Below are 18,204 nucleotides of genomic sequence, written 5' to 3' on the forward strand. Positions count from 1 at the left end.
GGTGGTCCGGAGGGAGGAGTAAGGTAGGGCAGCAGGATGGGTCAGCAAAGGCAGCAACAGCAGCACCGTGCAAGGGTTGCACGGCACTGCTGTGCACCGCTGTAGTGCAGCGTACACCTCACGATGTACGACCACCGTGGCCGGCTTCGGCTGGCCACACCACGGTGGCTGGCGCACGTTTTTCAAAAAAAAATTAGTTTTTGAAAATATTTCAAGATAATTACAAAATTATTTTGAGATAAAATCAGTTTTATTTTGGATAAATATTGTTTATTATGGGATAAAATCAAATCTTTCAAAAGTTGTTAAGTTTGATATTATCCGTATTTAAAGTTGTTATTTTGATAATTATCCATAATTAAAGTGGTTAATTTTGGATAAGATTTGTTAGGATATTCTGAGCATATTCCAAAAGGATAATAATTGATTTAAATAATGTGATTATCCCATAATTATTTTTGGATATAATTGATTTAAAATTTGTGATTGGCTAGTAATTAGGATAGAATTTCCTAACTTTGTTAGGATAATCTTTGAGGATAAATATGATTTATCTTTTAAGATTAAAATAAGATTTAATTCTATCTCATGACTAATTTAGAATATATGATATTTTATTGATGATCATGAATAATATATGATATTATCTAATTACATTAATTAAAATATGAGATACTTAGATGCCATGTTTCCTTAATTATGATCATTCGATGTTATAGTTTAGGAAAGCATGATGAGTGATTTATTATGTGGAAATTTTATAATATATGATGTTGTTTAGTGCTATATAATAACTAGTATGGCCCAGTAGATTGCTAAATACGATCTGCGCATCGTGATGTATTTTTGTAATCTAAGTACGGTCAACGTACCGATAAAGTATTTTTGTAATTTTATTTTATTTTATTTAAGTAGTAGATAGAATAGAATAGAATTACAGGGTGCAGATAATCCAAGAAGCCCATGAAGTGAAGGCCCAAAGGAGCAAGGTGGATGAGATCCATGATGATTCAAGTGGGAGCTTTTTACTTTATTAGTTTTCTAAGGATTAGGGGCCATGCTATGTCTTATTTATGCATTTAGTATTTTATGCATGTTAGATTTTATTGATGTTTTGTGATGATGCGCTAGAGTTCACTATTTAATCACAACATAATAAATCTAGGTCCCGGTAATATTGAGGCAGCTTTTCCAATTAAAAACCCGATGAAACCTTTGACATTTATGATGAGTCATGCCAAAGCTAGGCGTCATATATTTCATTGGGGAGTGGGGGTAGGACAAATTCTACACTTTTAATTGGTTATACTCAACAAGGTTACCTAAAGATAAAGTTTAGAACCTTGAAGCTAAGGGTAATAATTAAACATGTGATGGTTAGTTATTCAACCAAGAGTTGTAATCAGTAAAGAGTTTACTCACCTTGAAAATGTAATGGTTGATGGCAGGGCCAAAGTCCGGTCAATTATTGCACGAATAAAGGATCTTGGAATCATTTAATTCAATTGGGATCAATTAACATTGAATAAATGCTTTAAAGTTACCAATTTAATTCGCTTATGGTACTTTAAATTTTAATAAACATAATTGAATTTTGCGTTTACTTATAAGTAACATGTCGTTCTAATTTTATTACTATATATAATCTCCTCGATTGAAAATAAAGTTGAGAAACGTTCTAAAAAGGTTTAAAAGATAATCCATAAACCTATATTCCAATTTTGCTAAGATTTTTCTAAAAGGCAAGTTTTAGATATTCATGTCACATGTCTAAGGTTGGTTTTATTCAAAATGTTTGAGTAGAATGCCAACACATCTTCATTTTGAAAAGTGTTTCAAGGGATATAATGAGATGAGAGGTACAAACCCTCCAAAAGACAAGTGTAAAAGTCCAATAAAATCTCTTATCTTCAATATGATTGAATATAAGAAAGTGATTGGAAATCTCTATGATCAAAAGTTGATCAAATGACGCTATTCTTCATCCACTTTATATAGAGTTAAATAGTTGATTAAACTCTTATATGAATAATGATAGAATAGACTTAGCAAAATCATGAAAAGTGCTTAAAGAAGTTAAGCAAAGTATCATTTTGAACCTAAGAGAAGTGTTCTAAGTGGCTCAAACGGGAAAGGTTTAGGAATATATGAGGATTGTATTAAGATGTTATAGGCCAAGAAATGCAAACAAGTTGCTACTTCTCAAACCTAGAACTACTTACATGCTAAAAATTGTTATGAACAACAAATGTTTCAAATTAAATGGACCAATTCCAATTGATTAGATACTACCTCATATAGTTGGAAGGTAAAACAATGGAAATGTTCCAAATTAAGAATTGTATTATAGAAATTGATTTAGCATACTGCTACTTCTTGGACATACGATGTCTTGTTTAGATCACTCATTGCACAATTTGGTTGAACTAAAGGAAGAAGTTATGGCTAAAGGAGAAATAAATCTACAAGTTTAGAAGCAAATGTTGCTACTTCACAAGTAGAATCTACAAGTTTGGAAGCAAAAGGTGCAACTTTACAAGTAGAACCTATATTTCACCTTACCTTATTAATGGCTAGAATTAAATAAATGTTATTTATTCTTGCCATTAACGAAATACTATTCAATGTTAGTAATGACTAAACATCGAAGATTCAAAAACGTGGAATAAATGTTATTCTATGCTTCATTGAATCATAATGTGTTTTGAATTGCTAAATAGGTTTAAAGTTCTATATGATAGAAATAGTTAAACCATTTCTATATATATAAGTTGTCTCTAATATGTCAATTAATTCGAATGAAAATGAAAATTGCATGCGGAAGATCCAAAGGGATGGACTTTCATTATCATTGGATTATGAATCCATTGATATATGTAATTATCATTCTAATTTGAAATTTTGACTAAGTCACCATTCAGAGAAATGATGATGTGAACTGGAGGTCGAATACATATCGATGTAAGAAAACCAAAGGTTCAAAGGCTAGAGACAGACAATGAAACTTCATTTGTGATACGATCACTACTTGTGCTTAGTTGAAGCATAAGAGTGAAGATTTTGAAAAGTTCAAAATGTTCAGTATGAAGTTCAGTATCAACTTGACAAGATAATGATTACACTACAATATGATTGTAATTGTGAAAATTTAAGTCGAGGCATGTACTTGGCAACACATTCGAAGTATTGCGATATGATCGTAATAATGAGAATTTAAGCCAAGACATTGATAAACATCCAAGAGTTGTAAAATCGTTTTACAACAAACTCCGAAAGAAAACCTTGTGAAGTGTTTATAAAGGGAGCTATCAACCTATATGAGATATATTACCTATCTTCCAACCATTGTTCAAGGGATATACTTTTAAGATAAACTACAAAACTAAACAAACTACACAGGTCAAATCAAAATATAGCAAAGGCTTCATATGTGATATGGATAAGAAACGTTCTTATAAAGTCTTTCTACAAATTAAGGAATAAAACATGTATTAAACTGTTTGATGCACGTTCGATTCCTATATAGAGCAAGGGGTACTACTACACAAATCATACTTAGCACAAAATGTTTGTTGTTCAAGTAGGTGCCCTTATGGAAAATTGTTCCAAAAGGTCAAGTGGGAGTAGTGTAAATGTCGAAAGAGTTCGAGAAAAGCAACAAACAAACATGGTTCAAAACCATGGTTGGTTCACCCTATGCTAAATATGCCTCCTCAAAAGGCAAGTGGGAGTATAAGAATCTCAAAAAGTTTGAGAGCCTTGAAAGAGTTCAAGAAAAGTAATTTCGAAAATCTCGAAGAAATTTGAGAAGTTATCGAATAAAAGCAACAATATGAGCATGATTCACCTTATGTTACAAATGACAACGCGTGGTCTCATTATGTGTAATGGGATTAATAACCATGTGTCGAAGGTAGTACATTCCAAGTGCACATCCTCTATTGTCATTTCTCATTGAAAACTAAACAAAGTTGTTGTATGAGTTTCAATTGTTGCTTAACACCCACAATGATAACTAGCATATGTAAACTTAGCCAAAGAAATATGATTTCATATTGACTAAAAGTTCTAAAATATTTATTTTGGAACATGATGATTATGCAAGTAATAAAGATGATTTGACAAGTTATGACTCCAAGTGGTTTAAAACCATGAAATCTAAAATAGATTCTAAGTCTGTAAGCAAGTGTATGACACTTGAATAATTTGCCTAAGTTGGGTGAAACCCAATATAAGAAAAACAGACAAGAAAGAAAAATGTTTTCTAACTAAAGCAAAGACTTGTTTAAGGATTCAACTAATTCATAGTATGACTATGATTACGATGAAACCTTTACATGTTGCAAAGATCTATTAAAGATATTTAGTGATTTCTACCTTATAAGATTTGGTAGATGGATTTCAAAACACTTTCTTGAAATTGTTCATGAAAGAAGATTTGTATATGATACAATCAAAAGTTTGAAGATCCAATAATCCTAGGGATGCATAAAATATCCATAATGGATTGAAGTTGGCATCAGGGAGTTAATGTTCTTAATTTTGTGAGTTAATCAAATCGTTTGATGTTCTCGTAAAATGAAGAAAAGGTCTTGTGTGTACAAGATGTTTAGTGGGAGCTATGAAGTTTTCTTGGTCTAGTATAAAGAGCAATTATTCATTGCTTGAAGAGTCAAGTGGTGGGTAATGCATTTTGTATGAAAAACCTTGAAGAGGATGATGAGTACATTTGGGATTCAAGATCTATAGAGATAAATCTCGAAGGATTTTTGAGTTTTGATTAAGCTTATATTGATAAGATTCTTATAAGGTTCAACATTATATTGAAAAGAGTTTCAATCCCATGTGACATGGCACGTTGCTTAATGATTCAATACCCTGAGAAAGGTTGATGAAATTAAGACTTTGAGTGATGATCCTTATGCAATTTGCAAAAGATACATCATGCATGTCATGGACTATACTCGTCTATTTGATTCACGTGTTCTTAGAACAAGTGATGGTAGATTTCAATCGAAATCCAATGTAACGTTGGAATACAAATTAGAAATTCCAAAGTTCCTTGCGAAAGGGCGAAGGAAAATTCTTAGTGTATGGAGATGAAATTGATTTTAAAGTTTAGAAATTGCAAAATTCATGTTTATGAGAATGTCTCATGAACTCTACTTACTAAACCCCTTCTATGACCAAGGTATGAGAGTCATACTAAGGTTCTCGAATTGAAGCAAGTTATGTAATTTTAGTTTTGTATGTTTTGAGAAAGCAAATTACCTAAGTAATACATTAGCTTGCAGAATTATGTTTATCAATTGAAACAAAGTTTCAATCTTATTTAATCGTGGTTTCAAGATTAAATAAAATGTCCAAAATAATTATGAATTGATGGGCTCACTAGGTTAATGACCTTTTGAATGAAACCCCACAGGTGAACTAAATTCATATATTATTTAAGTTCCTAGTTCGGAATCATTAAACTGGACATAAATGATTTCTTAAATTGGACTAGCATGTTAAGATTGATTGGATAGCGCAGTTTCATGGGCTATAGGAGCGTAGTGATGCTCGGTCAATCACATGGATATGCATGAATGATGCATGATCGAACTATTGACCTACTTTGAAGTTCAAGTATAGAGCTTCCGGATATATTATTAGTGGATTCCTTTGACATGAGTGGAACACTGATTCCATTCAATGATTAATTTAACTGTGGTACATTCAAACGTCTAGCCGTAACTGGAGATTATAAAGGATGTTTCCCGGTTACTTCATGAGTTGAGTGGGAGCTTTGGTTGCCACAAGATTGGATAGAGTCTACCTATTTAATTAGGAATGTGTCTTGGCCCCTTGAAGAGGGATAATTCAGAAAATGCATGGCCGTGCTCAAATGGATTATATTATAACCATTTGTTTTGTAATCCTAACTCAGATTTCAAGAAAGATTTGTAGATTAATATGATCACGACATGAGATGCAATCATATTATCAAATCGACACACATTGTAATACCCCGTATTTTTAATGTATTTTATGAATTATTTATTCAATTATAAAATATATTTTGGGTCAAACCATTTTAATTATTGGATTATAGATAAAACAAGTATTTATATTTGGGTCAACAAGTATTTAATCCAAATGTAGCCCATCTTTCTTATGAACCCAATCATCCTATTTTTACTTTTGGGCTACCTATTTCATCATTTAAAGTTCATTATTTTTATGAAGCCCAAACCTACCCTAACCTACTCTACACTATAAATATTCCATTTATCCCCAAAAATTTCCCACACAAAAAGGTTAGTCTTATTTTCTATCTCCTCTTGTTTTAATTATTGTTCTAACAATTCATAATTTGGGTTTTTGATTTTAATTGTTTAAATAAGATTAGTATGTTTGGTAATTGTATTTTAATGATTAAAGATTGTAAATTTTAAATAATAAAGTGTTTTATTTTTAGATTTCATAAAATTATAAGTTAGGGTTTTAAAATTATTAAAGACTTGATTTTTAGGGTTTTTATGAACAATTGATTTAGGGCTTTTATAGTAATGATATTTTGGAAATTTCGGTGATTATAACTACTAATTAGTTTAACTTAATTCCAGATTATTTTGAACACGTAAATTCGTGTTTTAATTTTTAGATTTCCGTTCGTTAATATTAATCCCGTATTAATCCCGATCAGGTTCTAAACTCATCCTATTTTGATAAAAAAGAAATGTTTTCCATGTGGAAACAACGTTTTAAGAAAGACTCACTACCTTTGATAGTGAGCACCACCCTCTCGTGGCCAAATTCAGCCTCTAAGTATGATTTTCAGGCAGTTTTTGGTTTTTAACGAAGTTTTTTTTAAATTTTATCCTTGAGTTTAAAGGATAAGAGATAATTTAATTTTTCTATGAATAATTAAAGTATGAAGATGTATTTTGATGAAGTTTTAAAGGGGTTTTTGATTAGTTTAAAATGCTGGAATTTTATTTAAAGTAGTATAATTGTGATTTTAATAAAAGGGTGTGATAACCTATTAAAAAGGAGTTTAATTAGGGGTTTTTTAAATAATTTTCAGATTATTTTAAATGGTTTAAAGTGAGTTTAAGTTGCTGGAAATTGTGTATACAAGGGTAATTAATTTAGTATTATTGTCTCTTTATGTAGGAGACTTGATTCGGAAATTGTTGTAGTATTTTCGGCCACTTTATGGGCTTAATTGAGGTACGTTCGCGTACTTAGCATAATTATGTTGATGTAGTAGCATGCTAAATGTGTTTGATTAATTAAAAATAGTATCATGCTAGGTTTGGAAAGGAAATTTGTGATTTGGATGTTATTAGTGATTGAATTGAGAAGCATGATTTACTTGTGATGAATTATTGAATGGAAATTTATAGTTTGGAATATTATTTATGAACCACATGTTTATTTATGGCATGATAGAGCATGTTTAATTAAACTAATTGTTTAATTATGTTTGGAATATTGAAAAGGAATTTTATTATGGTTCATATAATTTTTATTGATGCTTTAAGCATGAGGAAAGAGCTATATAAGTGTCTATGTACACAAGGAATAAATAGTAAGTTGGTGCCTTTGTGCACTTAAGGTGTTTTTAACACCGAGGGATAGGATTTTTGGCGCTTTATGCGTTTAAGGTGTCTTTGACACTGAGGTAGAATTAAAAAGGGTTCAACATTAAATATTATGTGGTCACTAATTATTCAAGAATTAAATTGGTATGTTTGGTTGATTGAACAATTATTGTTGATTGATTTATTATGCTTTGAGAGTCATCACCAAGTCCAATAACATGTAAATAACGTAAAGTGAAAGAGATTACGCACCAAAACTCTTGGAACGTATATACCTTGAGTATGAACAATGGGGGGAGTTATGGGGTTTTATATTTAACCATAACTTCTAATAGAGTACAGGACGCTGTACATTCCTTTTTATTTATTGTTATGCGCAGGAATTCCGCCACCTTTGAGTGGTTTTGTCGCTGGCACGATTAGCTCCCGTGTCAGTTAACCTCAATTTATTTGGGGGAGGTATAGTTGGAAACTTGTTCGATGCGTAATCAACGCTAAATGAATTATTTAGTGTCTAGTTAAAGTGTCTTGTTGATTGTTGTGTGTGCTTGTAAACAGGTGCATTGAGGTAAGTGTGTGTTGATAGGTAAAAGCATGTTAGTGTGTTTATTTACGCTTATATACTCAGCTTTGCTGATTGTGTGTGTTTGTGTGTTTGGCCATGTCTTTATCTTGGCCCTATGATGACCCATTTTAATGGAGAGTAGTGGGGACAAGTGGAGATAATCTTTTCAGGTGTTGAAGCATATTCATGACGGGGCATGAGTGAAGAGCGAATCATGCTAGTTTCTATTAGTTGAGATGTGGTTTATTGCTTTCAAATATTATATTATGTTATGCTTATGAGACTAACGCAAAGGTTTTCGTAATTTAATTGGTTTTGATAAGGGCCTACAATGGTTCCAAGTTGTAGGTTGATTTTATTTGACTTCGTTTGACTTTGGTTTTTACTTTACTTTCGTTTGGTTGACTTTTAAGTTGACTCGTTTGGAATGGTTTTGATTTAAGTCTTCCGCTGTGTATCTTTGATAATTGCCTTAGCCGTTTTCACGGTGGCGGTAATGTCTTAGATATTCCTAAATCGTATTTTAAAAGAGTAAAGTAGGTATTTTTAAAGGAAAGGAATTTCTAGGGTGTTACACACATTGACTTAAGGAATTTGAATATTGCGTACTTGTCTCAGACAAGTGGGAGATTGAAGGAGTTATGTCTTCGATAAGTGCAATTATTAGATATATCAAGGATCACTACTATGGAGATAATAAGTTCATTCTATAGGGTCGTCAATATATGTTGCTAGATATGATAATTGATCTTTGGGTTAGTTAATAGCCCAAAGCCTTATAGAATGGATCCTATGAGGTCACACAACAAGGGTATTGGGTTAAACAAGTAAGAGGCCCATTAATGGGCCTCATGAGATTATGACATACCATGCAGAGTGTTTGGCTAGAGTAGTGTGTTTAGGATAAGGGTTTTGGGCTTTTGACATGGGCTCTTATTTAGAGATGTGATCTATAAATAAGATCCATGCCTAGGGTTGCATGTAAGCAGTAACAATCAACATACAGTAGATTGCGAAAGAAGCAACCAAGTCCCAAAACCCTAAACACTCTCCTCACCTCACGGCCCTCCCCTCTCCCCTTCACGTCCGTACGTGCTGTGCCCCTCATGGTGGCTCGTGGTGTTCGTCGTGGTGGTTCATGGTTAGCTCGTGTCTCTCTTCTCCGTTGAAGGTTGATTGAAGCGTTCAGTCACGACTAACTAGCATTAGTGGAGGTTTAACTTGTGCCCGTGGACCAAGTAGAGGAATCACGTTTGGGGTTCTTTATCTCCCTTTTTTCTTGCTCGATCGCACGTGGAATCACGCTTCAAAGGTACAATTATGTGTTCTTTATGTGTTATGCAATGATCCTTGGATTAGGTACTGTATGAATATAATTCATGTTTATTTCCGCTGCGTAGTACCTAAAAACTCCTACACCATTTCCCACCCATTTTTCCCCCAAATTTCACGAATTCCCCCGATTCAGCCCCTTTTTGTAACCCTAGAACCCTAATTTCTCGATTTCTTCTCCAATTCAGCCCCAATCTATTGAATTTCCTTCCAATTATTGTAAGTTTTCCTTAAATCCATGTATATCTTGCTTAATTCGTGCAAACGCCCTTTTCAATTGTTAAGTATATGCGAAAATTGAATGCTTAAAGCAATTGTGTTTTTATGTATTGATTGCGATTGCGAATTTGATGCAAGTGCGATGGATTTTCCTTCCAGAGACTAGTGCAATTGTGTTTTTAATTTAAGGAAGATTGAAATTTGTGAAAGGAATTTACAATAATTAATTTATTGTTGCGTTATTGTTGTTAGTGTACCGTGGTTAGTATGGCTGCTACTTGCAGCTTAATGGGGTATGTTGGTGTTATTGTTGGTGGCGTCAAGAGGTAGAGATAGAGGGTGGTGGTGCGGTGATGGCGTGGGAATGTGTGCTGCTACGAGAAAGGGAAGGTGTTGCTGCGAGGATCGCGAAATTGCGAAGTTGTGTGGGCTTGGATGTGTTAGATTCGACAGGTTAGAGGTGGTTTCAAGTGGGGTTGTGTTGGTTTTGGGATGCGTGAGGGTGTAGGCCGGGGTGTTTTGAGGTGGGTTGAGGTGTTGTGGTGGTGGGGCGGTGGTGAAGAAGGTGGTGTAGCTGGTGGTGAACAGGAAAAAAAAAAGAAAAAAAAAAGTTTTTTAAGGCATGTGACTAGCACATGGGTGGTCAACGCCGGCGACAAAAGTCAATGGCCGGATTCTGGTAATAGGTAGTATTTTACAACATTTTTAAAAAAGAGGTAGTCATTTACAACAATTTTTTTAAAAGGTAGTTTTTCCCAAAAAGTTGTATATAAATGGTAGTTTTTCACAAAAATCCTATATAAAATTGTCGATCACATAATATAAGGTTGTAGATACAACATACAAGTGTTTCATCTATATCCCATACCTTAATCCAATAATATTTTATTGTAATATAATCAATAATTTGAGCTATAAAAGTTGGATCTCAGAGTATAAAAACAGAACATTAGAATAAAGAAAAATAATACTTCCTTCGGTTTTTTTGGTTAACACCGTTTGACTTTTACACTATTTACACAACACACTTTGACTCGCATTTGTGGTTTATAGATATGATAAAACATTTTATTGTAGAATCTCGTTTGAGTCGTTTCAATGTACTTCCTCCGTTTTTTAATAGTTGCAACACAACCTTTTTCACAGTATTTAAGAGAATTAGGTCTCATGTGATTTAAAACACTTAAAATAGAGGAGAGAGATTGTAAACAGTATAATTTAGTGAGCCATGAGATTATAATAAGGGTAATAATACAACTTTTGACATAAAATACTTTTCAATTATAGTGTGTTGCAGCTATTATGACATTTTCATTTTAGGAAAGTGTTGCAACTATTATGGGTAAGGCTATATGTAGCCCTAAGGGCTATATATAACTATATAAGCATTAAATACATTATTGGAAATTGTATAAAGTTAGAAATTTATGACAAAAACAAGCGTAAATCAATGTAATTAGTGTTTATATTTTTATGATTTCTTAACTTTTTACGATTTTCAAGTGTAAATTTAATGCTTGTATGTAGCATTTAGGGCTATGTATAGCATTTTCCTTTATTAATATCACTTTTTATAATTTTACAATCTTGATAAGTAAAGATATTAATCGTTTAAAACATGCGTTGACAAGCGTGATAGTAAAAAGGTGTCAACCAAAAAAGAAGAGGAAAATTTATTCGACTTATTATATTGTATCAATTAATCTTATTTGAACTTTTTTTAAACTTAAAGTAACTTATTTGTGTATCAATATACATATCACTATCATATTGCTTCATTATTTATTTCGAGTGAATGAAGAAAATTATAGACAAGTAAGACAACCATTTATTTCATTTTGTGGCATAAGATCTTCTGTCTTCGATCAATAGCTGTAATGTAAAAGCAATAGTTTGTGGTTTGATCAACTCCGAAGTATTTCTCACGGGATTGACTCTTTTTCAGTCCAATTTCGCCCTCTTTCTTTTTCTAGTCAATTAAACCATCAATTTTTGTCTTTATTCAACCACTAATTTCTATCATTTTCTCATGTATCACGTAAGTCATAGGAGCAGTTACTAACGGACCAATTACGTTCATTTGAACTTTCATACTACTTTTTACAACTTAGCCGCCTATATGTACATTTTACATAGCACATCTATTTGTAATTCATTACTAACATTACCTATGTACAGGTACAATATGGCTCTCTCAATGATCCATGTATTATTTTTCTCTCTTCTTCCCGCCTTGGCGATAGCCGCCTCCCACCACCACCATCATCACCATCACCACCACCATCATGACGAGCTAAAATCCATGCATTTTTCGTTATACCAACACGAAACCATCAACAAAACCGGTTACTTTATAGTAAACGGGGTAGCAGGGCCTCATGTTAGCCAAACAACTACCCCATTTGGAACCATATTTGCGTTTCAAGATCCACTTACTAGCACGGTATCTTATAGCCCCTCCACGGTTCATGGAACCGCACAAGGGGCTTCCATCACGTCGAGCCTGGATGGGCTTCAAAGCATATCAATGGCAACGATCTCTCTTAACATAAAGAACCACAAGGGTTCGATTTCGATTCTTGGGGAGACTCACAACACAAAACCAGCTGATCATCCTGTTGTTGGTGGCACGGGCGATTTCTTGTTTGTTCAAGGATACGTGACCTCGTCTCCCGTTAATCTTGTGGGTATCACTGTTGTTTACAAGATTGAGTTTCATTTGTACTGGCCTCCATATGCAATTAAGAAGTAATATTTATATATGGTGGAATTTCAATTAATAGGCTTGATTTAGTTATGATTTTACTACAATTTATAGTTGTAAACCAAATTGGTCCAAACTTTGTGCTTGATAGCGTGATGTACTTTTAAATAGTACTTGTATTAAGGAAGATAATCTTTCTGTTTGATTATTTAAGAATAATATGGGGGGATGAATTTTCTACTGAATTGAATAAGTCAAAGGTTAGACACTATACTCTTTGTTTCTTGTTAATCACAATTCAATGATATTTACCTTATGCATTCACTCTGTAAATTCATATTAATTGATTTGTTAATCACAAATCAATTAACATTAATTAAATCTCTTGCCTCGCCTCTCCTCTCCTCTTCTCTCCTCCTCTCTTCTATGATTTCTCCAAAATCTTAGTCGTTTAGGCTAGAAATAGTCTAATTTTTTCGGAAATTAGACTATATCCGACCTTTTTCCCTTAGCTTAATTTTATTTAGTACAGTTTTGCAATTCAGGTTTCAATAATACTACACAAGTAGTGTAGATATTCGCCCGTCTCCCTATGGTGGAATCGTTAGTTTTAGTTAGTTTAGTTGTTTATTTATGTGTTAGGATTTGTTTGTGTGTTAGGGTTATAAAAAAGGTAATCATCTTTTGCCCTATTATCAGTTCTTTGGTAAAGATTTGTTCAGGATCGTAACAGTTGTCAAGTTTTCAAATGTGTTCAAGCAAATCAGAGGTAAATCATCCTTACAACTACAATAAATCGTTAGACCGCCTCTCCGAAAAGGTTGTATATTCTAATGATGTGTGCGAGAAATGTACCACAGTGCAAAATCTTTTCAAAGATAGTGCTTTGATGAAAGGAATCCTAATTTGATTTTATTTTATGAATTTGTTAATTTAGATTTTATTTGTAGATGTCAGGTGGCTTTTTATTAATGAATTGATTTGTTTTAAAAAAAAAAATTAACTCCGTAAAACATAAATGTAATTATTATAAAATGAGTTGGAGTAAGGCCCCGTTCTCTTCACCTTAATTTTGCTGAACTGAAATTATTTTTACTAAACTAAAATTATACTTGCTGAATTTAAATTATTTTTACTGAACTTAAATTAACTTTATTGAACTAAAATTATTTTTGCTAAACTGAAATTGAAACTGAATGTTACTAAACTGAATTTAATTTTATTGAACTGAATTATTTTTACTAAACTGAAATTATTTTTACTTAATATTTAAATAATTTGATAGGGCCTAAAATGATATTGGAGTAAAAATGTTAAAATTAAAATGTTGGCAATAATGTGAAACAGAGGGGTGTAATTTGACAGGTAATGAGCTCAATGCTTTTTCTCGATCCACTAATATGAATATGTAATGTTGCATCAAATGAATAAATTGTAATCCGACCAAGGTTGGATCTGTTATTCTAATAAGCAATAAAATAGAAATTACTTATCTCTTAATGCGTGAAACAAACTGACAAACTGACAATAGTCGCGTCGTGGAGAACCACTGACCTAAAAGACGATTTTGCGCTACCTCCCAGTGCAGTAGACTAGAAGCGCTCTCCCTCCAGGATAAGCACGGCGCCGGAGTTTATGTGCACTCACAAACCCGACTAGAACTCAGAATACTTGCCCAGAAAACTGAACAGAAAGAATTCGTGTTTAGATATTTTTAGAGACGAGAGAAGACTGATTGTTGTTGTGTGTTTTGGCTGGGAAAACCACCGAGTATTTATAGGCAAAAGAGGGAAAACGGGTAGCATAAAATAAGGGAAGAACTTAGCCAAAAAACTAACCAGATGAATTTGGTCAGTCAAGAGCAATAAACAAGGGAGTGAATTAGTTAGCTAAAATCAAGGGATTAATGGCTGATTAATTCCCACAACAGTTAGAAAATCCCAACAGTAAAAAAACGGATACTTAGATTATTCTGTCAAGAATAAAAAAGGAAATAAAATTTCTCCAAAAAAATAACAAGGACCCACGCCCGCGTATCGCATTCCCCAAGACCCCAAATCCCAAGGCCGACCCGGCTCGGCGCGCGCGCGCGTGTGTGTGGAGTAACACATATCTTCCACTCACTCAACTAAGTAGTGCTAAGGCACTACAATATAAAAACAAGGCAAAACCTTTCTCCCCAACCAATGTGGGACTTTTCCCCTTTCATTTGTTTTTCTCTCTCTCTCTCTTGTTTTCCCCCAACTCTCTTGTTTTTCTATCAAGAACTTCCAACAATCTTCCACAGGTTCGAAGATATGAAAAAGAAAGGACGGAAAAATGAATTCTAAGCAAAACAAAACAATTGCATAAGTGTCAATGTCTCGCGACTTGAATTAACACATAGTGAACATCAAGCTATGATCCCTCACCTACCAAGTGACCTTCGTCTTGAACTCAATAGGGAGTTAGGGACCCGTCACTTTGAGCCACACAACTGAACAAGTCTAATATTCTGAAACTCCGCGAATAAAGGTGACGCATTACACTGACCATATATACATCCAGTCTGGATGCTCATAGGTGCTCTAGAGTATAAGCCTACGAAATACTCATAGGAAGCAGCCACACTTCCACACCTAAGTAGGTGAACTCCATCAAGTGTGAGCTACAACACACCTCTAAAAACAGGGATATGGGTTCATTAAAAGCCGTATGCTCAACCTCCTTCTCATTTGTAGCTAAGCACAAAATAAACATCTAGAGATGGACAAACAAAATAAAAATGTGCTTCCGAATTATTACATAATGTTCCCCTTTGAACTCATAGAGAGTAGGAGTTCATTACTTCACAATTCATACAACGGGCTTTAGCCCCATCTCTTCCAATGTTTCCAAAACTAGTTTTTCACCTAGGCCTTTAGTTAACGAATCTGCAATGTTCTTTTCGGACTTAACTAGTCCAGTGATATCACCCCTTCAGACAACAAATTTCTGACGGCTTTATGCCTCAGACAGATGTGTCTCTTCTTCCTATTATAAGCATGGTTGTGTGCAACAGCAATAGCAGCTTGCGAATCACAATGAAGTGCAACTGAAGGAGCTGGCTTCCCCCACGGTGGAATATCTGCAAGCATGTTCCTCAACCATTTTATCCTCATGACCTGCCAATTCAAGAGCAATAAACTTAGATTTCATAGTAGACATAGCAGTACAAGATTACTCACAAGATTTCCAGGATACGGCACCACCCCCAAGGGTGAAGACATAGCCACTAGTGAAGTTAACTTCATCATTATCGGATACCCAGTTGGCATCACAAAAACCCTCCAAAACTCCAGGAAATTTGGAGTAGTGCAAACCCCAATCCATAGTACCCTTAAGGTACCTAAGCAACCTCCTTAGAGCAATCCAATGATCACTGCTTGTATTATGAGTGTACCTGCTCAACCTACTAACAGAATAAGCAATGTCAGGTCTAGTGTAGTTCATAAGAAACATAACACTACCAATAATTCTAGCATATTCAGACAGATTAATTAGATCACCATTATTTTTCTTTAGGTGGAAACTTGGGTCATAAGGAGTCTTAACTAGATCAACATTAAATGAGTCAAACTTTTTAAGAAGATTTTCAACATAGTGTGACTGATTAAGACAGATGCCATTTGGAGTCCTTTTGATTTTTACTCCCAAAATCACATCTGCCTCACCCATGTCTTTCATTTCAAAATTTGAACTCAAAAACTGTTTTGTCTCATTTATGCGATCCAAGTTAGTCTCAAAAACCAACATATCATCCACATAAAGAAAAATAATTACACAACCATGACTATCATGCTTAAAATAAACACAAGAGTCGCCTTCATTAACATGAAAACCATTACCAGTCATAGTCTTATAGAATTTGTCATGCCATTGCTTTGGAGCTTGCTTAAGCTGTAACACCCTAGAAATTCCTTTCCTTTAAATACCTACTCTACTCTTTTAAAAAATACGATTTAGGAATATCTTAGACATTACCGCCACCGTGAAAACGGCTAAGGCAACTATCAAAGATACACAGCGGAAGACTTAAAATCAAAAACCGTTCAAAACAAGTCAACTCAAAATCAACCAAACGAAAGTAAAGTTTAAAACCAAAACAAACGAAGTCAAATAAAATCAACCTTCAACTTGGAATTATTAAAGTCCCTTATTCAAAATCGAACCAAATCCAAATATTTGCTTTAGTCCACATAAAAATAATACCATAAATAAATAAAGCATAAAACACATCGTCAACTAATGAAAACTAGCATGATTCGCTCTTCACTCATGCCCTGTCATGAATATGCTTCAATACCTGAAAAGCTTATCTCTACTTGTTTCCACTACTCTCCATTAAAAATGGGTCATCATAGGGCCAAGATAAAGACATGGCCAAAACACACAAACACACACATTCAGCAAAGCTGAGTACATAAGCGTAAATAAACACACTAACATGCTTTCACTTATCAACACACACTTACCTCAATGCACCTGTGTACATTTGCACACACAACATTCAACAACTAACACTCTTTACCTAGACACTAAATTATATATTTAACGTTGATTACGCATCGAACGGGTTTCCAACTCTACCTCCCCCAAATAAATTGAGGTTAATTGACACGAGAGCTAACTGTGCCAGCACAAAACCACACATAGGTGGCGGAATTCCTGCGCATAATAATAAATAAAAAGGAATGTACAGCGTCCGGTACTCTATTAGAAGTTATGGTTAAATATAAAACCCCATAACTCCCCCCAAATGTTCATACTCAAGGTATAGTCGTTTCAAGAGTTTTGGTGCGTAATCTCTTTCACTTTATGTTATTTACATATTATTAGACTTGGTGATGACTCTCAAAGCATAATAATTCAATCAACAATAATTATTCAATCAAACAAACATATCAATTTAATTCTTGAATAATTAGTGACCACATAATATATAATGTTGAACCCTTTTTAATTCTACCTCAGCATCACAGACACCTTAATTAAACGCATAAAGCGCCACAAATCCTATCCCTCGGTGTTAAAAACATCTTAAGTACACAAGGCACCAACATACAATTAATTCCTCGTGTACATAGACACTTATATAGCTATTTTTCCATGCTTAAAGCATCAATAAAAATTATATGAATCATAACAAAATTCCTTTTCAATATTCCAAGCCAAATTAAACATGTAGTTTAATTAAACATGCATTCTAGCATGCCATAAATAAAAGTGTAGTCCATATAATCATGCCAAAATATAATTTTTCAATCCATAAACCATCACAAATAAATCATGCTTCACAATCCAATCACCAACACCAATAATTCACAATTCCAAATATAGACCTTAGCATGATACTACTTGTAATTGATTTAAATCAAGCCTAGCATGATACTACATTACCAAAATATGCTAAGTACGCAAACGTACCTTGAATACGACCTTAAAATCACCACGACTAATAAAAATTGCTCACTTCAAAGTCTCCTACAATTTAAAATCACAGAAGAGTATTAAAATCCATTTTACACAAATTTCCACCAATATATACTATTATAAAACCCTTCATAAATAATTAAAATAATCTGAAATTATATATAAAACATCATACTTTAGTTCCAATTATTGGGTAATTGAAATTTCTTAAAGAAGCTTAGTTTTGAATACTCTACTAAAAATTCAAGCACTTTATTTTAATTAAAACTTGCTGTAATTAAGCCTTAAAACATTTTGATCAAAGATCTAAACCATTATACATCAAAATCCTTCAATTATTCATA

At 33.5% G+C, this 18,204-nt stretch overlaps 1 protein-coding gene across 1 annotated transcript; it reads left to right on the forward strand.

The window, feature by feature from the left end:
* Positions 1 to 11,871: 11,871 nt before the first annotated feature.
* Positions 11,872 to 12,654, forward strand: LOC145618374 (dirigent protein 2-like). The gene has a single exon (XM_081673143.1). The coding sequence runs from the start codon at positions 11,876 to 11,878 to the stop codon at positions 12,455 to 12,457; it is 582 nt and encodes a 193-aa protein (XP_081529269.1). The 5' UTR covers positions 11,872 to 11,875; the 3' UTR covers positions 12,458 to 12,654.
* The last annotated feature ends 5,550 nt before the right edge of the window (positions 12,655 to 18,204 follow it).

The sequence above is a fragment of the Chenopodium album genome, chromosome 26 (assembly GCF_948465745.1).
Source record: "Chenopodium album chromosome 26, dcCheAlbu1.1, whole genome shotgun sequence".
Classification (NCBI taxonomy): Eukaryota; Viridiplantae; Streptophyta; class Magnoliopsida; order Caryophyllales; family Amaranthaceae; genus Chenopodium; species Chenopodium album.